This window comes from Podarcis bocagei, assembly GCF_964188305.1.
Source record: "Podarcis bocagei genome assembly, chromosome: 13".
Lineage (NCBI taxonomy): Eukaryota > Metazoa > Chordata > Lepidosauria > Squamata > Lacertidae > Podarcis > Podarcis bocagei.
The window spans coordinates 24,360,060-24,386,162 of record NC_138138.1 but is presented as its reverse complement, the minus strand read 5'-3'; the positions used below and the strand labels follow the sequence as shown (position 1 = coordinate 24,386,162).

The 26,103-nt window shown below is 44.3% G+C and overlaps 1 protein-coding gene and 1 long non-coding RNA gene across 8 annotated transcripts in view; one reads left to right on the top strand and one right to left on the bottom strand.

Annotated features, from left to right (window-relative positions):
* The window catches only part of SRCIN1 (SRC kinase signaling inhibitor 1), a 270,653-nt gene that overhangs the window by 159,157 nt on the left and 85,393 nt on the right, over positions 1 to 26,103 (top strand). For 5 of the 6 annotated variants that reach the window (XM_081166037.1, XM_081166036.1, XM_081166042.1 and 2 more), the window contains one exon: positions 6,252 to 6,275. In XM_081166037.1, coding sequence (XP_081022163.1) covers positions 6,252 to 6,275 — 24 coding nt within the window. Of the gene's footprint in view, positions 1 to 1,694; positions 1,940 to 6,251; positions 6,276 to 26,103 lie in introns of those variants that run through there. The other variant, XM_081166038.1, reaches the window with a different exon arrangement.
* Positions 1,602 to 11,754, bottom strand: LOC308571428. Of its 2 annotated transcripts, XR_014001422.1 has the most exons (5): positions 11,661 to 11,754; positions 11,221 to 11,290; positions 3,195 to 3,351; positions 2,155 to 2,313; positions 1,602 to 1,699 (listed from the first exon to the last, which is right to left on the bottom strand). It is a non-coding gene; the product is annotated as an uncharacterized lncRNA (long non-coding RNA). The 2 variants fall into 2 exon arrangements; XR_014001423.1 differs by lacking the exon at positions 3,195 to 3,351.

The window sequence follows — 26,103 nt, the reverse complement described above, 5'->3', positions numbered from 1 at the left end:
TCCAACTTGGCTAGTAGCTCTTGATAGAGCCTCATCCTCCACAAATTTGTCTAATCCTCTTTCAAAGGCATCCAAGCTGTTTCGTCATTGCTACGTCTTGTGGAAGCAGGTTCTGTAGTTTAACAATCTGCAGGAGGGTCACCGTTCGTCACCCCTGCCTCAAGAGGAGGATCTAAGCAAATGAGCTGTGGTAGGGAGCTGCTGGAGGTGACCAATGAGAGGGGAAAAAACTCTTCTGGAATTCTAAGTTGACTTCATTCGGGTGACAAGGGAGAGGCCAGAAGGCAGCCTTTATGGTCAGAGCCCAGCTGCTCATTCACAGAAGGCTCTGTTTGTGCTGTGCTGACCAGACAATGGTAATACTTCCATGGAATATCTTTTTTCATGGCGTGAATTCAGAGTTGCATATGAGGCATTACAGCAGCTGACCTGCTTCGTTTAAACCCGGGTCTGTCTCAGTCACATATAAAAGCAAGGGTGGGAGTATGATTTTTAAAGCAAAAGGGACATGATATGCCTAATTCTGACCTGAGAATCAATGGATTAAGAACTTTTACCTGAGTTTACTTCTTTTCTCCTCCCTACCACTTCATTTTCCTTTTGAGTTGTGTCACATCTTGTAAGCTTGAAGGCAGGGGTTGCCTGGGTTGCAGTGATTTGTAAGCCACACTGGGAGTATTTTTGTTTTTCCTAAAGTGCAGGATATATATTTTTTTAAAAAGCAACAACACCTAACTAATTAAAAAAATAACAGACAGGATAATGTTCTGTTTTGAGTGTAATTCATGATAGTTGTGTTTAAGCTGATTGTAAGAGTGAGGAATTACCGTAGCTGGGATGTGCTGATAGTGTCCAATTTTTACATACAATTGATTTTGAGAGCTGGTGTCTCATAGTGACTAAGAGTCTGGTTTTGGGGGTGAATGGATGTGGAAACAATTCTTAATGGAAGCTAAACACGATCCCTGTTTCCTTCCTTGTCTGTGGTTCAGATCTCACCTCTCAGCTGTGACCTCACTAAGTAGCCATGGGCATCTGTTCTCAGTCTCCCAATTTTGATACGGGGTTACGCTGCAGCTGCTGATAATTATCTGACCCATATCATAGGGTTGTTATGGGGATTGTTGAAATAATGGATGGGAAGTACTTAATAATAAACAAACAAACAAACAAACAAATCCTATTATTATTATTAGTTCAAATAGGGAGCACTGCATTTTAATGGGTAACTGATCAGTATTTAATTCACTGAAATGTGCGCCCTTAAAAGGCACAGCTAGGAATGGCCGGCCTCCTTGAAATTTTGCATTCAGCCTCTTTCTGTTGGGTCTTTGTTGTCATGGCTGTGCTTGAAATTTGATCAGCTTTGCCACTTCCTGGTCACAGTTCCCATGGCTCTTTCTGTTGCTGAATGGAAACCAGGGAGAACGGAGCAGGGAACTACTAGGGTGGGAAGCTACAGAGCGAGAAACCTGACTGCTCTGCCTTATCAGGGAACTGCACCTGCTGTCACATCAGGTTCCCACTGAACCGGGATGCCATTTTCTGAGATGCAGATTCCCCTCCAGAATTTGAGAGCGGATTGTGGATACCCGAGAAACTTACAGTGCAGCACTGATGAGCAAAGCAAGGATTCCAAACCATCTGCACTCATGCTGTCGGATTCTGTGGCAGGAGTGGGGAGTGACCTCCAGGCTCTCTGCAAAGAAGAAAACACCTTTTTGAAATGTTGAGGGTCCTCAAACTCTCCTTTCTAGAGCAGGCGTGTAGGGCAGGGGGGTTAATATCCAAGCTGATCCACTCCAGGCTTTGCATGTCTGGTTTTCTAAATGGAGAACTGTCAGATCAAAGTGTATGGACATGTGCAGGAAATCTGCTGGAGCCTTAACATGGCCTTTGCAAGTGGTTTTCTGGACAGCGTTCCCGTGCTTACAAAAAGGTAAGCCAAAATTTTGGCCAGTAGCTGTTTTGGCAGGTGATCTGGAGCCCCCACAGAGGGAATGGCTTCTCCTTTATTCTGAGGTGGGGGGTCTACTTACTTCCCAAACCTTCGAGGCCAAAACAACACAGGGATATCCAGCACCATCTTGCTCACTAATGGGTTTCTGTGGAGTGTCTGGCTGGTCACCATTGGAGACAACAAGATGCTCTTACCCTGAATGCGCCTTTCCTCTTTCCCAGCATGACAGCTTCTATTTTACATGCACTAATTTAAGCCAACTTATTAGCAGAGTGTGGGTCCTTAAGATAGCCAGAACCAAACCATTCATGCATAAAAGGGAAGTTTCAGCAGACTTGGTACAGCCCCCAAATCTGCAGGGGTGCAAAAGAACATTTAGATCATCAACAACAAAAACCCTCCAAAGATGGAAGGGATGGGGTGGGGAAATAACTTGTCCAATGAGGACTGAGCATTCGCAGTGGCCATGAATTCTGACTGACTAGGGCTGGAATAGAAAGTTGGAGAGGAAGGATGGAGTTCTGGAACCCTGATCGGAAGCAACATTTTGTTGCAGATCCCCACTTTTTAAGAATGGCATTTAGCACGCGCTCAAAAGCGCTCTCTCTCTCTCTCTCTCTCTCTCTTACCTTTCAGTGATACGTGACCTAAGTCGTTGCACCGGAGACAGATTTTGGGCCATAGCTCTGGCTCAGTCTGCCCAAAAGCCAGCCTTAGCTGGCCTTTGGTTCTTTAATCATGTGGCTGTACTTTATTCCATGTTGCAATCCACTCCTCAGCCTTTGTCATTCTTCATATCGTCCTTTCCACACCGTTTGCCTTGCTTTTATCGGTGCTAATAAGGCTGTCATTTCAAATCCACTCACATGCCCTTATCTCCCTTTGATTCTCCCATCCAAACAGAGTGATATTAATTGTGCCTCTCCTTCCTGCTTTCCCTTTGAAAAAGAAAAATATTCTGCTGATGTCATCACCACCCTCTCCTGCTGCAATGCAATTGATTTCCCATGCCAATAGCTGCACTGAAGGGTATGCACTGGATAGCTGTGGGGGGATAGCTGAGTTCCACTGCAGAGATCAACATTTCTCCCAAGAGGCAAATAACAAGCATGTTAAGCCTAGCCAAATGTTCTTAAACCAGGGTTCAGTCACCCAGTCCTCACCAATGCCAAAGCAGAACTGCCTCTCCTCAGCCCATATTTTGCTTCAAGTCAGGAATGCTGTATGGACTTACCCTTTGTTTGGCTGTTGTCAATGTGGGCGAGTCCATGATTTCCCCCACACATGCAAGAATGCTCCCACCTTCAGTAATTCAGTGCATAGAGTGCAAATAGAGTGCTGTCATGTCCAGGGTGCAAACAAATCACTATCTTTCCCAGTGACATACCTGCCTGCAAGGAAATACGCTCCATTGACAGCTCCATACAGCATAAGCCAAAGAATACGAACACAAGAGATGTAAGCAAACTCCCATTTGACAATACATGTCTTAAAATAGCCTAGAAGCATATGCCCTTCTAGTGCCCCAGTAACTCGATTTGTTGAACCTTGGTCAGTTCTACATGCAGGAGAGTCTTTTTTCATGGATATACAAACAAGCAGCTATCCACCTGTGCTTTGAAGGGGTGCCGTCTTCAGTCATTGTTGTACAACATGATCTTTTCCCTTCTGAATAGATCACTCCATAGTTTAGGAGGGGTTTGGTGATGTGCAGGGCTGGCCTTTCCTTTGCCTGCTGTAGAATTCCCCTGCAATCTTACCCATACATACTAGGATGACTTACTTCTGAGTGGATAACCATAGGATCACACAGTAAATCTGGTATTCTCTAGGAGACGTCAAAATCTGCTGTTATGGTCCTAGAGCCACATACAACATGTGGGATGAACTCTTTACTTGGGCCAGTTGTCATTTATCAACCAGAAAGGTTTTGAATCTTTGTTGAATCAACCTGTTTTTGCAGGAGAGGCCACCAGAGGCTCTTGGTACCTTCCTACCACCCTACCACCACCACTCCCTCTCTCTCTTTTACATATGTGACAATCAGTTAATCAGAAACCATCATTTGCAAATCTCGGTCTAAGGCAGAAATCTGTGCAGGCTTCCAAGTCCTACAAACTCAGAGCACTTGGGGACATTTCTGCCCTGGTTCTTGGCTTCTAGCACAAAGCCACAATAAGGCAAAACCATCACTTTTGTTCTAGGGCTTCCAGGCTATTACTATTTTCAAGTGGGATCCAATCTCATAACTAACAAATTCACATTCAGCAATGACACTTGATTGGGAAGTCTTGGACAAGAAGACCAGACTTATTGTGTTAATAACGATGGGAAAGGTAGAATCTCTCTTTGCTCTCTGTAAGCAAATCAGGACAAATGGTAAATAGCTCACCTTGCAGCTATAGAGGCACATTCTGAGACACACGTGCGCCGTGCAGACAACAGCATGTTCTCGTTTGCTCACTTGATTCTCACATTCCTCAGCACCCTTTTTTGTTTTCCCTTTTATCAAATTTTGGACTGTAAGCTCCTTTGGGGCAGAGAACTTATGGAACTCTGCAAGTGCCACGTACTTGCACGGTTGGCGACCAGATAGGAAGGAAAAGGTTTGCTTCAGTTCATGCAGTAAGCTAGGGGCAAGCTGTTAGTGGCACTTGGGTATGATCCAGCTCGCAAATCAATTCTATTGTGCTTCTGAAGACCCTACCAAATTTTAGCCAAGGCATGTTAGAATGCTTGCCCACAGTTTGACTTGTAAAGAGAATGAAATCGTTAGGTACCTCCGCTTCCAGAGTTGCCCCAGTCTACTGTTGTAGAGCATAATTCTGATATCTTTCTCTCCCCCACTCTCTGGTTGTGTTTCTCATAGACCAATATGGCATTTTCACAGTGCTCTGTGCGTGTGCTGTATTGGGGAAAATGCTGTTCTTTACCCAGAGGGTTCGTCCGCTGTGATTGCTATGTTGAATGAGGTTGCACAAATGTCACAGGCGCCTGTTGTGTCTGCGATGCCACTGGCAATCCGCAGGAGAGCTCCTTTCCCACCCAGGCCCATGAGATTTGGTGATCTTGGGCACCATCCGGGCAAAGCGAAGCACTTGGAAGCCCCATTGTTTTCCATGGGGAGTGTGCTGAGCACGTGGGGGATTTCTCCCATGGTAATTATAGAATTGTAGAGTTGGGAGGGATGCTGAGGATCATGTAGTCAAGCCACACAGGAATCTGCAGCTATCCCATGGAGGGGGGTGGGTTTCAAACCTGCAACCTTGTCGTTACCAGCACCACACTCTAACCAACTGAATTATGGGATGCCCAAGGTGCTTGATGTTGGTTGGATTTGTTGTCGCCACCATAGCTTTATAATGCCTCCCTCCCTGATTGATTGTGTGAGAGCTCGTGTGACAGCTGTTGGTGTGAACTGAGCCAGCCCAGAGAGTGCAAAGCAGGCATGGCCTGGGGAGAGGGTGTGTGGCCTGGGAGAGAGGTCTTGCCCACCTGGGTCTGAGGTTCCCAACCTTGCATTAGGTGGTGGGACAGGATCTTACGCTATTAGCTGGGGTGAACATAAGTATAGAACCAAAAATGACACGTACTTAGCACACATTTTGTGGATTTCACTCTTAAATCTGCTTAGGCTGTGTTCTTACAGAGCAGGGGCTGACCCTGTCTTGCTACAAAGAGATGACTTTATGACCGTGATGGACACAGCCCAGCCACCTGGTGCAGACCTTCTTTGAGGAGTCTTAACTTTTTGGGCAGCGGAATCAAATTATGCAGAACGAGCAACTGCTTCTGTATCACGTTTCCTAATTTTCATAATATTTGCTTCATTCTTTTTTTAAAAGATGAAGCACTTTTTTTATTGGTATGCATATTGCCCCCATCCTTCCTTTAAAAGATCCTTGACGTGTGTGTGTGTGTGTGTGTGTGTGTGTGTGTGTGTGTGTGTGTGTGAAGGGCGGAGGAATCCACTTGCAGTGAAGTCTCACTTTGGTACTACTGCATCTTTACCTGTTTGAAAGCCTTCCTCCACAACACCCAACCTAATTTACCTATCCATTTTAGCAAATCCATTGCTTTTTTTGTTTTGTTTCTTTTTCTTTTCTTTTCTTTATATAAAAAAACACCATTGGGAGGGGACTTTAAACAAACCAACTTAAAAACAGTAACGCCTCACGCAGTTTAAAGTCAACTGTTTGCTCAAAACAGAAATCTTAATGGTATTTTTTTGTTCTGTTTTTTTTTTTTTGTTTTGTTCTTTTTTCTTTTCCTTTTTTTGTTTGTTTGTTAGCAACCAAACTACTGGAGCTTTAAGGTCAGTACTTCCAATTTTTACCCACACCCAACGCTTTCGTTTAAAGGAAAATTGCATGCGCTTTCCCACCCTTTTCTCTGTATTTTTTTCTGTACGGTGTGCACAGGTTCGGGGAGGGGATTGGGGAGGTCTCTTTGGCTTTTGCCCTCTCTTCCTTGCACCAGATCTCCTGTTTCTATGAGCTGTTTCTCACATTAGCCTCCTCAAGCATGGAGGAGGGGGGCTCCAGGAAGTTTCTGCAGCATCTGGAAGTGTGAACTGGAATTTAAAACAGGGTGCATGGGTGTCCACAAGTGAGAAAAGGGGGAACGTTGCCCTTCCAGATTAGACATAATCTTCGCACCCTTTTTTAAAAAGAGTAGGTTCCTAGCACCTAAGCTAAGAGGCAAAATATACAGGGGCTGGTCTCTCTCTCTTTCTTTCTCTCTCTCTCTCTCTCTCGGTGTGAAAATGTAGCCTGTTCTCTGTTTCAGTGTTTTCCTTTGCCTCCTGCCACCCTGGAAAAAAGCCTGACAATACCCAGAGTAGGGTGCCCATGGGTCCTACATTACAAAGGCCCGAATTTTGTTGGAAGGAGTCCTCTGTTTGAAGGATTATCCAGTCCAAGTCCAGTTTAAAGCTGAAGAACCATAAGAAGGGAGGCCAGCTGGCACCTTGGAGTAGCCCCTCAATAATTACCACCTGAGCCTAGAATCGTAGAATTGTAGAGTTGGAAGGGACCACAAGGGTCATCTAGTCCAACCCCCTGCAATGCAGCTAAAGCATCAAAGACAGATGGCCATGCAACCCCTGCTTAAAAACCTCCAGCTTCCAAGTCCAATCCACTGTCAAACAGCCCTTACTGTCATAAAGGTCTTCCTGATGTTTAGTCGAAATCTCCTTTCTTGTAACTTGAAGCCATTGGTTTGAGTCCTGGGTCCTCCAGAGCAGGAGAAAACAAGCTTGCTTCCTCTTCCATGTGATAGCCCTTAAGATATTTGAAGGTGGCTATCATCTCTCCTCTCAGTCGCCTCTTTTCCAGGCTAAACATACCCACCTCCTTCAACTGTTCTTCATAAGGCCTGGTTTCCAGACCCTTGATCACCTTGGTTGCCCTCCTCTGCACACGTTCCAGCTTGTCAACATCCTTCTTAAATTGTGGAACCCAGAATTGGACACAGTATTCCAGGTGTGGTCTGACCAAGGTAGATTAGATTGGTACTATTACTTCTCTTGATCTGGACACTATGCTTCTGTTGATGCAGCCTAGAATAGCACTAGTTTTTTTTTGCTGCTGCATCACCCTGTTAACTCATGCTAAGCTTGCCATCCATAAAGACCCCTAGATCCTTTTCCACATGTATTGCCAGTAAGCCAGGTTTACCCCATCTTATATTTGTGCATCTGATTCTTCCTGTCTAAGCGCAGAATTCTACCTGAGCAGGTTACAGCAGTTTAAAATTCAGTATTAAAAACAATTAAAATCAATTGCAGTCACAGGAATTGGGTGCACCCCAAACACACACATATCTTAGGTGTCAAAGGCCAGAGCAAAGACTGGGGTTTTTCCACATTCACCAAAAGCTGACTAGTGAAAGGGCCAGACATGCCTCTGTGGGGAAGATTGGGGACAGAGAGGTATTGTATCCCCATTTAAATTATATCATTTACCTCCACATTTGCATCTATAAATAGAAATTGGCACATGTGAATTCTGTGCAAATCTGTGTCTCCCCCCCTTTTTTTTTGCAATTTGTAAGTGGCCACGCTTAAGTGGAAGGGTTGAAGAGAGGTCCCATGGAGATGGCGTATTTGCATATTTGTCTTCATGCTGCCATCAGGGCAGGACTTTAGGACAGAGGTCCATGCCCCCACTCTGCAGAATGAGCAGCAGGGCTGGCTTATTATATTTTGAAGCAATGCACATTTCCATCTGGGGATGGGGGTGGGAGGCTGCACTAATAAGACCATTAAGTGCAGAATCTAAAATTACCTTACTGCATCACTGCTCTAGATTTTTTAAAAAATGAAAACAGCCTTGGGAGGCTGCCAGATGAGAAGGGGAAGCTTAACCTTGTTCCCCCACCAGCCATATATATATTACACACACACACACACACACACACACACACACACACCTGCCCCCAAATGCTGTCTCCCCCCCCACACACACACAAAAGGAAAAAGAAGCTTGGGGAAGGCAATAGGATCAGAAAAGAATGTTTCGTAATAAATGAGTTAAGCACCTCTACCCATCCTTCTGTGAACCTCACAACATCTTGAGACAGTTTTTCACATCCTGCACTGCCCAGAAGACAAGACCCTCCTCTCAGCCTTGCTGATGTGGTCCAAAGGAAAGCAGAGCAATACGCTTGGCACCAGCTTGGCTGCAGGAGTTGCCAGAAGGAAGCGTACAAAGCCCCGTCCAACCGCCTTAGGGACTCCACTTCTTCTCTGTAAGATATCTCATGAGGCACCAGAGGTTTAGGCCTGGAGTTTTCCTTCTTCCAGATGGGCTCCCTTTCAAGGTGGACTAGCCACATTTACTCCTCACTTCTACAGCATGTGCAGAAGCTGCCTTCTTGACTATTGAACCCACTATTGCTCTAATACGCCAGAGCCTGTTTTTGCATGTAGGGGAAGTCCCTAACTCAGCTAGGGTTAGAGACCCATCGGCTATCCTCACCTGGTTTAGCTGGCCAGTTGAGGCTGCTCCCAGGTATGGCTGCTGTTGCGTGCTGAGCTCTCCTAGGAGCCACAGGTGAGAGTTGAGGGCAGGACCAATGGTGAACAAACTGTCCAGAAGGAGCATGATGTGTACCCAGCCAGAGGTACTACCCCTCTCCAAACACCCCATACACCTCCCCAAAAAAGCATTCAGCATTCCCACAAAACCGTAATTCTCAAGATTCTAAGGCATGACAACCAATCACATTTCAAACCAGTTTAAAAAAAAATCATAATTTATATGGCCACCATCAATATACAGTGTTCTACAAGGTTTTCAAAACAAAATGTCTGATCCCTTGATGCCTTCAATTTTGCAGTTTAAATGTTGGCAGCGGAGGTGAATGGCCGGGCAATAGGGGAATGCAGTGTGAGGAAATGCAGACATGACCACTTAGGCTTCATTTCAGCAGAGGATGAAGATTAAATGTGCCGTTGCAATGTGCGGCACAGCCGCGTCCTTAATTTACACCTAAATTTTAACTGGCTCTGACAAAGTCATACAGACGGCCACGTCAGCTCAGCAGTTTCTGTCTTTCGTACAGCTAATTAGTTCCTATCAATACATCCAGAAAACATTTTCAGGAACAATCTGTGTGTAAGGTAAAAAATAATAATAGTTATATGGCGCTTTAGCAAGATTGGTTTAGCAAGATTGGTTTAGGAGATTGGGCAGGGAGGGCTGATGTAAGGGGGTCCAGGAAACAATGAAGTAGGGAATGCCAGCATCTCCCAGGAGAGGTGTCAAGACCCAGTAAGGGGGGGGGGATGATCAAAAGAGTTTAGGGATGATTCAAAATGCTCTCAAGCCTTCACTGCTTTAGTAGTTGTCTTGCAGGAAATCACTTTAAGATGCAAAATGTGGTTTGCCTCCAAGCGAGCTTTGCTCCCAGATTCCCCAGCCGCGGAAGGGGAAAAGAAGGGATCCTGGAACACTGGTGTCAGCCTTAGATGGTTTCCTGCCTGAGGCCCAAAAAAGTCAAAATGATTCTGTGGTCTAGATTTCCTTTCAGCTTTAAAAAAAAATTAAAAAGCCTCACGTAAAGGCAATACATAGATAGATAGATAGATAGATAGATAGATAGATAGATAGATAGATAGATAAAAATGGCAGCTCTTCTGAAATACATTGCCTGAACCAACTGCGTCCTGTTGATGCATGGTAAGGCCAACCCTGTTTTGTACACCAGGAATTAATCTTTCCTTTTTGGTGGTTTGGCAAGAAGGGATAGGAATTGTGGCCAATATTGCCTTAGAATCGAAGAGGAGAACCATCAGCTCAGAGTAGCAGGAGTTATTTAAAAACTGTTGTTCTTTTTTAGGGCAGTGCAGAGAGTATAGCCAGGGCGGTGGACCCTACTCAGTTTGCGGGCTGAATGATAGGGGTGGAGATGCTCCTTCGGGTATTCCGGGGTCCTTCAGGTAATCTCTAGTAAAGACCTGCAAAACACATATACTGTATACACATTCCAGCATGGGATGACCCGTAGACCATTGTGTTTGTGTGTGTGTGTGGTAGGGAATTATCACAAAGTATTTGCCACCTGTACTTCCAGAATTTGTGTGCAGAAAAGCCAGATTGTGTCCTTTCTGGTAGAAAAACAAAATCTGAACTCCATAAGCTGCCTTATACCAGGTCAGATGGGGAATCAAATTTTGGAATGTTCCATCTCCAGACAAGAGATTCCCTGCACACAGAAAATTAATACGTTCAGTAAAAGGGTTCCAGCCTAGCTTCTTCCTTAACAGGGTGGTGTGTGTGTGTGTGTGTGTGTGTGTGTGTGTGTGTGTGTGTGTGTGTGTTTTGAGGACCAGTACATGTGCCAGTCTCAAGTAGTGCCCCTCAGACGCAGGTTTACTGCTTCAGTGAAAACATAGCCAAAGTATAACACAAATCAATTTTGATCTCAGTGTGATAATAGAGGAGTGAGTATTGGGGTGAACTGTGTCGTGCTTGGCATGCTCCTTTTTTTGCTTTAGCCAAATAAAACTGCTTTGGTTTGGTAGAGGGTGAGCGAGTTGTCGGTATGAGAGATATAGCTCGACTCCCCAGGATTTCTTTGAGCGAAGTTCACAACACCTAAGCTGATTTACTCTGTGATTCTGACATTGCCTGTGTGCAAGTATGGTTTCCAGACTTCGGGTTTAGAAAACTGCAGTTCAGGAAATTATGTTAGTTGCTGTGCTGATCCCATAGCATAGGAAATACCATGTAAGCCAAATACCTTTTATAAAATACCTGTATAATTTGACGAGTGTGCAAGCTTTCAGGTTCCACAGAATTCTTACTTGTGCCAGATTTGAGAGTTCTCGAATAAAAAATATTTTGAGAGGAAATATCCTTAGTAATGTGCATTTTTTAAATAGAGAAAACACATTTGAAATACATATGTGTTTAAATGCAAATTTTAGCGTAGGGTTTTTCTTTAAAAAATATAGCTATATATAAAAAATATAGCTGCTCATTTTGCCCATGCTATGCTTTAAATCACCACCTAACTCCACATTGTAGAGATCTTGCCTGACCTGATTTGGGTTGTGTGCCATAGCACATGTAGTTTCATATATCCCATCCCTCCCTGCTGTGCCACAGATATGTGCTTCTCTTTCCCAGCTTATTGCCTGACTGAGGCTCTGCCACACATCACACAGCTTAGCTGTCCACCCTCCCATCAGCACCGCTCCCTCAGCAACAATTGTCAGAGGAATTTCTGGTCTCTTTGTCCCGTTGTAAATTCTATCATCGATCACCCACTCCTGCTTGGTACTCAGTGGTCCTTTGGTAACCTAGCAACTGCATCCCCAGCAACAGAAGAAGGGAAGATGATGCGGGACACTAGAACTAGTAATTGTCGATTCTTGTTTTAAGAAAATAACTTACCATTTCCTTTGCATGCTAAAATAGTTGAGAGCATTATTCTTGCTTGATTTGCTTGTGTGTGTGTGTGTGTGTGCTTGCGCGCGCGCACACACACACACACACACACACACACAGATTTCAGTTGGTTTCTGAATTACCAACAGCTACTTGGGAAATCAGTGAAATCTCTGCCTGCAAACCTCACATTATGCTTTCAGACTTATTTTCAGAATCTTAAAAAGTTTACTTGTGAGCTGTAGCTTGTGAAAAGTGCTCTGTGTGTTCCTCAGAGGCACTGTCTTCTTTGTTGTTATACTACACATCTTAGCCCTGATATTAACAACAGGGTTGAAGGCTGAGCCCTAGTGCAGGGATGGGGAACCTATACCACCCCAAGGTGTTGGTGGACTACAATTCCCATCATCCCTGACCACTGGATCATGCTGCCTGTGGCTGATCAGAGCCGGAATCCAACAACATCTGGAAGGTTACAGGCTCCCCACCTCTGATTTAGGGGAACCTCAAATCTAAAACCTGAGTGAAGCCAGACCTTGTTACTCCTTGATTCAGGGAATGCATTCTGTTCATGCCTAGAGGAACACTTCTATATTGAAATGTGGCTGCTGCTCATTTCAATTAGGGCTTCATAGGAGATTTCATTTCATTCCATTTCAATCCATTTCATGGATTTCATTCCATAGTGTGTACTAGGAAACAAGATACCTTTTGGGTTTTCCACCTTAAGCACCAAACTGCCTTCAGCTCTGAAGCCTTAGCAGGCCAAGGCCTCAGAGGAGACAGCAGCTTCTTCTTGCCTTGTGTGGGTCTCTTTTGTTTGCGTTCCTCCAGCAGGCTGGGGAGTTTGCCGAACCGGCGCTGCAAGCATCAGAGATATTTGCTCTACCAAGTCAGGCAAATGTCAGGCAGGCTTAGTGCTGTAATCCTCTGCCAAAACGCAGCCAGCGCCCTGAAGGCCAGGCCTGCCAGCAGCTTTGAGAAACATCTGTGCCTTCTGTGCTGCTGTTGCTTCTGCGGTTGCTGCTGTTGCGGAATTTGCCCTCTGAGTAGTTGAATGAAAGGTTGCGTTTTGCTAAGCCTGGCAACCAGGGCATAATTCAAGCCAAGCTTCATCACCAGAACTTTTTGACTTAACTTGAAAACAGCCAATCGAAACAGTGCATCTGAGCATGTGCAGGCTGTGTTTGTTCTCTGCTCTTCTGAACAGCTACAGCACACCTGAGATTGTGAGCAAGAGCTTTCAGAGGTGTGTGTGTGTGTGTGTGTGTGTGTGTGTGTGTGTGTGTGTGTGTGTCTTGTCTGGGGTGCTGACTTTGTGGGCTCATTCAGATTTCCTTTAGTGCCATGTTTCTATACACAGGCCTGCACCTTAAAACTCTGTGCCCAAGCAGTCTTTTTTTGCCCTTCCCTGTGAAAACCCTGGCTCTTTACCACTGAATCGGAGCAAAAGGCAATCTGTGGTGAACCCAAATTGCCATTTGTTCTGATTCAACCTTAAAGAGCAGGTTTTCCTGGGGGAAGTGGCAAGGCAAAAAATAAAATGCCCAGACACTGAGCTTTAATGCCTAGAAAGCACAGGGCAAAAGGCAAGTGTGGGAGAGTCCTGTCTCATCTCACTTCAACCTCTAAAGGCTGCTTCACACATGACACTTTCTCCACAAATGTGTATGTGTGCATAGCTCATGGAAATGATGCCATCATGTGCAAAGACTGCACATAAAATAGGTCCATGCAGAGTCCTCACTCATATCTTATCAGGTAGGGGTTTTGCAAGATGTGCAAAAGACATACGTGTAATAATACTAATACCAATGCTAATAATTTTATTATTTATATGCCGCTCATCTGACTCGGTTGCCCCAGCCACTCTGGGCAGCAACCAACAAAATTATTAAAAACACAACACAACATCAACTATTTTTAAAAATTCCCTGAACAGGGCTTCCTTCAAAAAGTCAAATTGTTGTTTATCTGTTTGACATCTGATGGGAGGGCGTTTCACAGGGTGGGCGCCACTGCCGAGAAGGCCCTCTGGCCTGGTTCCCTGCAGCTTCATGTTTCGCAGTGAGGGAACTGCCAGAAGGCCTTCTTCACACGATAGACTATGCAGGGCTGTGTGTGTGTGTGTGTGTGTGTGTGTGTGTGTGTCCTCCCCATAGCTATGTACACCTATTACTGTACCTTATATGTAGAGAGAGCATAATAACAACCAATAGGTGCTGAATGTCTACCTGGCCCAGCGTTCTGCCTCCAATAGTGGGCCTGGGATGCTCACAAGCAGAGCCTCACAGAGACAGCCATGCCTTGCTGCTTGCCTCCAGCATCTGTTACTCCAAGCTGGGAGACACATCCTTCTGCCACCCCACCGAAGAGTTGCAGGTAGTTTGAAAGTGAGATCAGCAGGAGTGCAGGAATCTGCCCTACACTGATAGAGATTCAGACCTGGAAGCTTTCCCAGCTTTTATTGGGAGATGCTGGGGACAAATAATGTTTGTCCTGAGCTGAGGCCCTCACCTCCGGTAAACGGGATGCTTTTGTTCTGGCTGTTAAAAACCCGAAAACCTGTTTAGCACAGGTGACAGTGGGACAAAGGAAATGTGTGAATAATACACAAAACCCATCATCAACCTTCAGCAACGGCTGTCTCTCTCTTCAGCTCAACGTATTCTGATTCTGAGCATGGAGGGTGTCATATAGCTGCCTTGCTTCAAAGCCATTAGTAGACCCACTTCTCCGTGAACAGGTCTTTTCTTTATTTTTGAAGTCATCTAAGCTACCGGAGGCTTCCATTACCTCTTATGGCAACAAACCCTCAGTAACGCAGTGTGTGGAGGAGCACTTCCTTTTGTTAGCCCTGAATCTTTTGTCCTTTTTTTAAAAAAAAACTGGGTGACCCTGACTCTTAGTATTGTGAGAGAGGGAAACATCCGTCTTTATTCACTCAGCATCCTGAGCAAAGCGAAGCCTTTATTCATTACCCTTTGATGTGTAAAGGCATGTGTTTTGGGGCAGTTGAGTGTTTCCCACAGGTAAAGGCTGCTTCAGGCCTTCAAAAGGATGTGTGAGGGACAGGCCTCAAAAGTGGGTAAGGGGTGTGGGCACACAGATCCTGCCTCTATAACATCCCCACCAGTGCCGGATTTACGTATAAGCTAAACAAGCTATAGCTTAGGGCTCAACTCTCTCCCCACAAAAAAATCAAAGAAAAAAACACACCTGGATGTACGTTTCCAAAATATAAGATAAAAAACAAATAAAATAAAACCTACATACAGCAACAGTGTTTTGTGTTGTGTAGGCTCCTATGATGTAAATAATGGGACCCGCCTGCTAGCCTGCTCCCTAAAATATCACTGGTTTGCTCATTTCTATATATAGGGTGCCTACATTCTGCATAAGGGGCGCGGGTGGTGCTGTGGTCTAAACCACTGAGCCTCTCGGGCTTGCCAGTCAAAAGGTTGCCGGTTTAAATCCCCACAACGGGGTAAGCTCCCGTTGCTCAGTCCCTGCTCCTTCCAACCTAGCAGTTCGAAAGCACGTCAAAGTGCAAGTAGATAAGTACCACTCAAGCGGGAAGGTAAATGGCGTTTCCGTGCGCTGCTCTGGTTCGCCAGAAGCGGCTTAGTCATGCTGGCCACATGACCCAGAAGCTGTACGCTGGCTCCCTCAGCCAATAAAGCGAGATGAGCGCCGCAACCCCAGAGTCGATCACGACTGGACCTAACGGTCAGGGGTCCCATTCTGCATGGACTGGTTGCGTATCAACATGTGCAATGGCTTTAGATACCTATTAGGTCCATAAATTACCATATAGCATAAATTCAACACAAAAAACAGCTACAATTTGTTGTGGACAAAGGACAGCTGGACATATAAAGGGCCCCATTACCTTCTGTAGCTTAGGGCCTCATCAAACCTAAATCCGGCCCTTATCCCCACACATGCCAACTTTGCCCACTTCCTCTCCTGATATCCATGCATTTAGCCCAAAGTTGTGCAGGGGGATTGTCGTCGTCTTTTCAGCTGAACTTGATTCATAAAACCAGAGAATCGTCGAGTTGGAAGTGGTGCCCAAGGGTCATCGAGTCCAACTCCCTTGCAACGCAAGGATCTCAGCTAAAGCATACATGACAGATGGCCTTCCAAACTCTGCTTTAAAACCTCCAATAAAGGAAAAGTCCTAACCTCCAGAAGGAGTCTGTAATCTCTGTCCATCAGGAGGCCAGATTGCACAGGGTTCCTGGTTGTAGGGAGGATTCTTAACTGTGGTGAGCTACACACTTAACCCTAGCATATGCATTTTTGTACACAATTCTTGACTGAAGAACTGCATTTCAAAATTGGGAAAAGTGCAAATTTCAAAAGATGTCTTTACACATTGCTTTGGAAAGTGTGGATCAAGGTGGTGTTATAAGAATTTTAAGGTCATATATATATATATATTTTAAAGGTAAAGGTACCCCTGCCCGTACGGGCCAGTCGTGTCCGACTCTAGGGTTGTGCGCCCATCTCACTTAAGAGGCCGGGGGCCAGCGCTGTCCGGAGACACTTCCGGGTCACGTGGCTAGCGTGACGAAGCTGCTCTGGCGAGCCGGCACCAACGAAGCTGCTCTGGCGAGCCGGCACCAACGCAGCGCACGGAAACGCCATTTACCTTCCTGCTAGAAAGCGGTACCTATTTATCTACTTGCACTTGGGGGTGCTTTCGAACTGCTAGGTGGGCAGGAGCTGGGACCGAAAGACGGGAGCTCACCCCGCCGCGGGGATTCGAACCGCCGACCATGCGATCAGCAAGCCCTAGGCGCTGAGGTTTTACCCACAGCGCCACCCGTGTCACCTGTAATACATGTTCATAGCTGTATATATAAACCACATGTCTGAAACCCCCACAGAAAAGGTCCTGAACAAATTGACCTCAAATATTTCTCTGCAAGGTCAAAGTGGGAAACCTCCCCATTGTCTCTTTCCTCACAAATCCTGTCTTAAGGGCACATTTAAGATATGAACAGGGTGTGAGCCTGTGACCTGTGACCTAGATTCAGGAATTAAGTAGTTATAATAACAAAAGAGTGGCCAAAACCCATATAATGCAAGCAGGTAACTTGCCAGACAGGAAATAAACAACACACTCAGATTTCTGTTGTAGACCGCCTTTTCTGTGATGTAGGTATGGTGTATCTGGGGGGGGGGGGTCTTGGACTCCAGGGCGGGCAATTTAAAATGTCTATATAAGGGCTTGCGCGCATGGTTCGGGGCCTCCTCTCTCCTGCATGTGGGGGAGCACCCTGTTGCAACAGTTAATAAAAATCAGGCTTACTAGCTGCTTTGCTAGTATTCTCTGGTTGGTCTCTGTTATTTTCTCCTACCGATAGAGAACCTACAAAAGGACTCTATATGGGCTCTTGGGTACCCCATAAGAGAAGAGGAGCAGGTTTTTTTAACTTTTCTCAGTGGATAAATATCAATGAATTGTTTTTAAAATAAAAAAATGGATTTCTTTAATTTAAATCTGATTTTTAAAATAAAATGCTTTTGGAGGAAAAATCTTCCTAAAGATAGTTTTCTGTTTAAGTTACATTATAGTCCAAAGGGTATTTATCAGGAAATAAGGATTTGTTTTAAGTTTTTCATGTGTGCTAAAACTCAGTCTAAGTTTTTTGTTTTTTTTTAATTAAATCGCTTAACCACATCAGTTAACAAACATGGATACATATGCTATAATGTTATTGTTTTAGTTAAATAAATTGTTTAAATTGTTTTTAAGGAAATGATTATTTTTCTCCTTCCAATAAAGTACAGCAGAAAAGTTGTCCAAATATAAACAATAATTTCATAATTACCTATCTTGGTACTTCTAATAGTATAACCAAATCAGTAATTTTTGATATAACTGTAAGAACTACTCTGAAAATTTATTATTCCAAAAATGAAACCTTCATCTGGTTGTAAATATTAAGATTATACCAGCAAGAATGAGTCTTTCTGTAAAAAGAGAGAGAGAGAGAGAGAGAGAGAGAGAGAGAGAGAGAGAGAGAGATTTAAATCAAGTCTTACTGACTAGTGATTTAATTCTAGTCTTACTGCCTAGTGATTTAAATCATGATTTAAATCTATTTGATATGTCAAATCCACCCTGGTGCGAATTAATTAGAACTGCACTGCTCTGAAACGCAAACGGAATCGAATTTATCCCATCCCTAGCTAAAGGTGCTGTGTTGGATCTTTTATTGTTTGGCATGCTTAAAATGATGCACTCCAGGTGTTTTTGCTAGACTCCAACTCCCATCATTCCTGACCAACGGCCATGCTGGGGATGATCGGGACTAGAGTTCAACATGTCTCAGTTTTTACATTGTTGTACTGGGCTTGCAATGCTGGACTGATCAAGCCTTTTTAGACTGTTGCTTTAGTTTTGTTTTTTCTTCCATCCTTGAAGAGTTGGTGTCACCTGTATTTTCACATTTTCACATTGTGCACAGGCCGCCTTTGGCAAGAGAGCTTTGGATCTGAAAGGCGGTGGGGAAATGCTGGCAATAGATAATAAATAAAACCTGAATCAAAATAGGTCTGTGCAGCTCCTAGCACATGGCAGCTGATTTAATCAGCAGAAGTAGCTGAGGCCCTTGCTCTGGGTGGAAAATTTAAGAAGGCCTTTTGCTCATCACCTTCTCTTGCATTCCGTGGGTGGGTTGCATCCAGACACACACCCTTCTCTTAAACCCACCCACCCTGCTTTTCACCCCACACGCATTAGCCAAGGGGGTACATCTTCCCCACTAATCCGATTTTAACAGTAATCTTGTTAATGCTGAGATCGGGATTAATTCTAGGTTAATCGGGATAATCCTGACAAAATGGTGAGCGTTGTAAGCATACGACAGATTAATTGTTACCCTAAGCAACACACGGGTTTAAAAGAATACTGAAATTCATCAGGGAGGCCTAAGACGGGTGAGAAAGGGAATGAGGCCAGGAGTTAGAGGTCAAGGATAGGACGAGGCAGCGATTTTATTTCTGCTGGACCAGAATCATACCATATACCAGAGCCTGTCAAGGGTAGAAGTCTTCCTGAATTAAAACTTGCATCCATCTGCTTCTCTAAGCATGACTGCTTGTAGTAGTAGTAGGCAGGATTAAACATTTGCCTTCATTTGCAGCATGTGGTTTGGCCTATTTACTCGAGACATCTGAAATTCTAATGGTCTGTGATTGTATCAGCTGATCTATGGAGGTACTCTGGAAGGTCCAACTCAGGGTCATTGCTCGTCAGCTCTAGTGCCAGAGATGGGAATGGCAATGCTCTCTCACACCAATTCACATGGCGCTTGGATTCATTGGGAGACTTCCCCCTGGGTGAGCACCACTGAAACAAGAAGGAACAGGGGAAGGTCATTCCCAGCGTTCGGATGTTTCTGCCTCCCATTCTGCTATCTATCAGAGCAGTAAAAATCTGCTACCTGAAGCAGTCACTTCACCTTGACTCATGGTAGAGCATTCCCCTATTGACACCCAGAAAGGATTTTTAGGCCTCGGAACCAATGAGAGTCCAACATCCCCTGCTCCAAAATTTGAAGCAGACAGTGTTCATGGCTTAACCATTAGGCACCGTAGGTTCAGTGTCTACAAAACTCCCAAGGGCCTACAAAAATGGGCCTATTGCTACTACTAATACAGTGGTACCTTGGGTTAAGTACTTAATTCGTTCCGGAGGTCCGTTCTTAACCTGAAACTGTTCTTAACCTGAGGCACCACTTTAGCTAATGGGGGTCTCCCGTTGCTGCCGCGCCACCGGAGCACGATTTCTGTTCTCATTCTGAAGCAAAGTTCTTAACCCGAGGTAATATTTCTGGGTTAGCGGAGTCTGTAACCTGAAGCATATGTAACCTGAAGAGTATGTAACCCGAGGTACCACTGTAAAATCAAAGCAAATTATTATTTGATTTAGCGGCTTACCCAAATCTTTACTCACCAACATGCAGGTATAATATGCCTTAAGTATATGCAAATCAAACTTTCACATTGCAGCAGTTTTTGTTAGCAAAACCACAAATTAGATATTCATATTTCATTTTTATTTACTTATTTTGCAGAGCACATTATCAGCTGAGAGTAGCGCAGGAGAAGATAGTCACGCAACATTATTCTCGTGTGCCTAGATCTATGACTATGGGGCCTATAAAATGTAAATACTTATCTTCAGATCTGTCAGAGTGTGTATGTGCGGGAATTATAACCTGGGATGTTTAGAACGTCCACTTGGAGATGCATTGGCTTTCCCATCATCACACACTTAGTCACCAAGATGAAGCCGATATGATGGCTGCACATTAGGTTCTCGTTTGGAATCAGATTGATCTCCCTTGAGCTCCTAAGCCGCATCCAGCAGTGTGTCTCTGGCAGCATTTCCAGCCTCTGCCTTTGTCAAGCAATCAGCCCCACGCTGGCCGTCCCTGCCTCTGCTCCCAGTTCCAGACTTAGGTCATTTCCAGGTGACCTGCTATTATTGAGCTTCCGTCCTGATTTGTTTGCACAAAGTCTGCGCGGAGGTTAGATGACCTCAGCTATTTATTGAGCATCCATTCTGATTTGTTTTGCTTTGATTTCTACAACGTTGCACCAAGGAGGTGTTACCCCATGTCTCCCTGTCCTTATCACAAACAATAAATAAGCAACAAACAAACCAATCCAGTTTGGGTGGGGAAATGGGTTCGATGCAGAAGGGAGTCAACTTCAATTGTGCATCCTGAATGTGAAAATACCTGAAAATAGGGACATTGCATGCCAACGTTCCCTTTGCATTCACCCCCCCCCCTTCACACTCCTACCAAAGATCCACTACATGTGCCCTATGGTAGGAAACATAAACGTTTGGATTTAATCTGGAAAAAGAGATGACAATGTTCATATTTCCCATAGTTATCTGCAAAGGAGGTGGGCTCTTTTACATTAGCCATTTATTGTGGAATGGGGTACATCAGGGTTCCGTTTTGTCCCTTGTGGTTTTTGACATTTGCTTGGAACTGCTGGGAGATGTGATCTTCAGGCTTGGGCTAGATTGCCATCTTAGCTTGTGCATGACACACAGCTCTTCCTCTCTTTCCCGTTTACTAATCCTAGCGAGGCGCTGGAAACCCTGAGCAGGTGTCTGGAGGCAGTTTTGGAATGGACAAGGGCAAACAAATGGCAGCTTAATAATAATAATAATAATAATAATAATAATAATAATAATAATAATTTTATTTAATCTAGTAAAGATGTAGGTACTCTGGGTTAGGAAGTCGACTGATCTGGATGGAGGTTTGCAACCAGTTTTGGATGGGGCTGCACTCCCCCTCAAGGCTGCGGCTTTGGGATTTTCCCAGGCTCAGCACATGTCTATGGAGAAGGAGCAGATGCCATTGGTGGCTGGGAATGCTTTTTACCAGCTTAGGCTGGTTCACCAGCTGTGACCCTGTCTAGAGAAAGCAGAGCTTGCCTCAGTTTACACCCACGTGCCTTGCTTACATCTAGACGAGGCTGTTATTGCATTCTGCTCTGCGTGGGACTGAAGATGGTTCTGAAACTGCAACGGGTATGCAATCCATCTGATCAGCATTCGGAATGTATAGCACAGACCAATAGGATGCCCTCCAGATGTCATATGTGAAGCAGCAGCCATAAGTTGCTTCAGATGTCTTGTAGAGACTTAGCTTTTCACGCAGGCTTTCCCTGACCCATAAGACTGGAACCTGTTTTAAATATTTGAATCTTCTGAGTTTCTGTTTTATATGCTTTCATGTGTTTGTGTTTCTTCTGTACTCTTCAACTGTCCCGATTTGAGCGGGACATCCCGGAATTGCAGAAGCCACCCCGGTTTCTGATTGAACTCTGAGATATTCTGTTGGTTCTTGCTAGAGCGCAGCCCTGAAAGACACACGTCCCAATTTTCCTCTGTGGAATGTTAGAGGGTATGGTTTTTTTCTGTTTTGCTGGCTTGAGGTTGTGTTTCTGTTTTAATGCTTTCATGATGCATTGGTTGTTTTTTAGACTGCAGAGATTTTTTTATATAAAAAACTAAGCAATACATAAATGCTTTTAACTAACTAAATAAGATCAAATATTGTGGACTACATCTCCCATCAACCCCAGCCAGCTCCCATCAGCCCCATGGCACCATGTTAGCTAACCCTGACACTAACACCCAGTTTTGCATGTGTTCATTCATAAGTCCACCCTGCCTTATTAATCTGCCATTGGCTTTGGAAAATCTGCACAAAATTCACATTTAAATACATCATTTGTATGCATCAAATGTATGCATTTCTAAATGTATCCTAACATATGCATTGTTATCACATATTGGTGTGTTATTTTGAGCCAAGAACTGCACTGGAGACTTGGGAGAAGTGTGAAATTTGAAGGATAATTATGTTCTGATCCTCACTTAAGTCCCGGAGATGTGGATTAAGCCAGTTCCCACTGGAATTCATTTCCCACGGGAACTGAATTCTTCAAGTGCTCCTTGTGGGTAGTGATTCGGCAATCTTTCTTGGAAACATTTCCACCGTCAGTGATCCTTCTTACTGAGAAAGCGTTGATTGCCTTCTAAGAACCCCCCAGTGTTCCCCAGAACAACATTTGAAAATCACTGTCCTGTACCTTAAGAACTAGAAACATATTTTTGTTTTGAAAGGATTACATCTTTCACTTTTGTCCATGCTGCTTCTTTCAATAAGCTTATTTAGAAAGGGGAGAGGAGATGTATCCGACTTCAGCTGCCAGGGCAGGGCTTTGAGGCAGAGGTCCAGAGTCCTGCTCAGCAGAAAGAGCAGGAGGGATCCCAAATGCAGCGTGGCCAGCTCACCACATTTGGAAGTAAGCGAAGCAATGCATATCACCATCTAAAAAGGGCTCCTCCATAAGTTCATTAAGTCCTGAGCTTAAAACTACGTAACTGGAGTCTGTTTCTCTATGCAACTAAGGGGCAGCCTGAATGGAATATGGCCAGAAATGGAGGGAGCAGTGGCAGATGAAAATGATGCAATATGCCGAATTGGCGAGCCTAACCAACAGAATAAGATATCCAGAGGAAAGGCTATTTAAGGAAGATTGTAGAATACTGGAAGAATCATTGTCAACAGGTTAAAACGCTAGCAGGATTACTGTGGTGGGACTGTAAGATTATTAAAAATTTTGGGGAAATGATATACAATCAACTAAAAAAAGTGTTTAAAATTTTTTGTTAAAAAAACAGAAGCTTTTTGGTTAGGTATTTTAGGACAAGAGTTGTCGTAAGAAAAAAAGACATTATTCATGTATCCTACAACAGTGGCAAGAATCTTAATAGCTCAAACTTGGAAGACCGGTGAAGTACCATCAAAAGCACATTGGCAAGAAAAGTTGATGAACTATGCAGAGTTAGCAAAGTTAACGGACAAACTACGTGAAAAGGACAATAGTGACTTTGAAAAAGAATGGGAACTCTTTACAATATATTTGCAGAAATAACACAAAGAAATGGCCCAACTGGCAGGATTTAAATAAACATTTACAATTTTATTTACAGAGAACAAGAAGCATAACAATGTGATAACATAATATTGTATATAAACAGCAGAATTTATCAGAAATGGTAGTTGAGGGAAGTCAATGGGGGGGATTGGAAAATGTATGTTTAACAATGATATTGGATATTTGTTTTGAGAAAATTAATAGAATTTTTTTTAAAAAAAAGTTAGCAGGATTAAATTTAGCAGTAAATATTGCTTTGAGATAAAACGAGAAAGGAAAAACACGGAGTAATTAGAATAGGCGGCAGCGAGGGGTAATCGGCAGGAACCATTGAAGGAGGAAGGGAAGTCGATTTTTTTTAATGTTTTGCTTTGTGTATGTGATTATGAAAAATTATAAATTAAATAAATTAAATCAGACTCCACCATTGGATGCAACAGAACCTTTACCTTCTGATGAGAGCATGCAGAGCAGAACTTTCAGATCTTTTCTGCGCCAGGGCTAGACACATTCACACACATGAAGCAAGGTGTGAACCCCCACCCCACCCCACTTTGGTCCTGAGCATGTTTATATATTTAATGTAGGCAGAGAGGGAAGGGCTAGAGGCAGACTAATAGTGCCCACCTGCTGGAATCTGACAGCTTGTTGTGACTAATGCGGGGTAAGAGGAAATGTGAGCCAGTGGCACAGCTTTCCGCAGCTCTGGAAGAGGAAAGGAGCACATCCCCTCTAGAGGCGGAGTTGGCTGCCACACAGCAAGCTGTGCCTTTGGCACAAAGCAGCCGCGCAGGCCTGGCAGCTGCAGGATATTGTGGCACCGAGGAGACTGTCACCTGCAACAAGCAGAGAGTGAGTCTGAGTGGCTCATTTCCAGGTGTGTCCTGATGTCACCATTTGAATAGCGCAAGGGAGCTCGGCGAAGGGACCGCACATCTGGCGCTCTGCGCTTGCTGCCTGGTGATGGGGTTTCCAAGGCAACAGGGCAAATCCCAGACCAGAGCGTTCCATGCGACACCTCACTGTCGGGATGAGGATAGGCTGTGTGCAGAAACTCACTTGTGGCTGTAGTTCCGTGTACAACCCTGTTTGCTCTGCGTGCATTGTGATTCCACCCTCATTTTAGAAACATAATCCATAATCCATTAGCCATAATCCATATCTATGCTGTATCTAGTCTGTCATTTCCTGTGAAATACTGTGTTTTGGTACATCCCCCATACACCCCAACCAGCTTCGGCCCAAATTGAGAAAATGAGCAACCTATCTGCGTTTTAAGCTGGCGGTGTGTACACCTAAATTAAAAAATTTAAAAAATTGTCCAGTAGCACCTTAGAAACCAACCAAGTGTGTTCTGGGTATAAGCTTTTGTGTGCATGCACACTTCTTCAGATGTGTACACAGCCTGTGATGCATTTGCAAAAAGAGACCGGCTTTTCCAGCATCTTAAATGCTTAGGAGCATTTGTGCTCTCGCGCAACGAACCTGCTTCTCCCCCAAAATCAGACATCTTATGGTAAGGAGAGTGTCAGGGAAACAAATGCACAGTGAAAAGTGTGGGTCAACCATTGCTTAAGGCAAGGTTGTCTTAAGTTCCCCGCAGACAAATCAGGAGGAATGATCAATACGTGGAAGGGACCTAGGTGGACCATTGGTGTGATCAAGTAGGCCTGGGATATTCTTACGTGTTTGCTACAGGTTTTCTTCCTGCATGCCTAATAGCTTGATGTGAGTTTGGCGATCATTTGCTGCTTGTGTGTGCATATACCTGTATGTCTGGAACAGAGTTGGGATGTAGCTGGCAAGGAAGACTGTTTGTGACATGGCTTGTAAGAAGGAGTCAGGTGTGTGTGTGTGTGTGTGTGTGTGTGTGTGTGCACCAGAGGTGCACTGTTTGCTCTGGAGAACCAATTCTCCTTTGTGGACTCGCATTCTCGGTGGTGTGCTCCTTTATACTCAACATGTAAATAAAAGGCATCATAACTACATCCTCATCCCACAGGACACTAAATCCTGTAGCTTTCCTCCACCTCAGACTTCCCACTATTGGGGGAATTGGGGGATACATAACAGAATTTCCCCAGAGCTGGCAGTTATGCTTCAGAAAGCTGTGCGGACAGATGCATACTTCATCTGCCATGGAAACCTCACGACAGCCTAGAAGCTGAAGGTACATTCTGGATTACTGGGGCAACCCATTCCACTTGGAGAAGTACGGAATGATCAGAAGGCTTTTGGCATTTCCCAACTGCTTTCCAGCTGCTAAACTTCTTTTCTTCTCTTCTCTTCTCTTCTCTTCTCTTCTCTTCTCTTCTCTTCTCTTCTCTTTTCTTTTCTCTTTTTTCCTTTTCTTTTCTTTTCTTTTTTCGCTTCTGCTGCTTCTTTTTAACGCTGTGCTTTTCTTTGCATTTGCCGCATCAGATGCCTTCAAAGAAAGCAGTTGCCCAATGATTCACCAGGGAAAGGATTCTGCTTTTATAGATTTCACACTGTGTAGATCGTGATGCCTCTTCCCACACACCCTCCCTAACAGGATTAAATCTGATAGGCTTCTGGGGCTGCCCAGTCTGGCTTCTGATGGATGGAGCTGTGTTGTAAAATAGCACGAGATTGCGCAGTTAAGGTGTCGGTATGAAAACATCAGTTCTACATGGAACTATGATTTGGGGTGCGGGATAAAACCTTTGCCAACCACAAATGAGCATCCCTTTTTGCAGCCCTTATGGCACATCTTCCTTCCAAGACAGGGCGGGA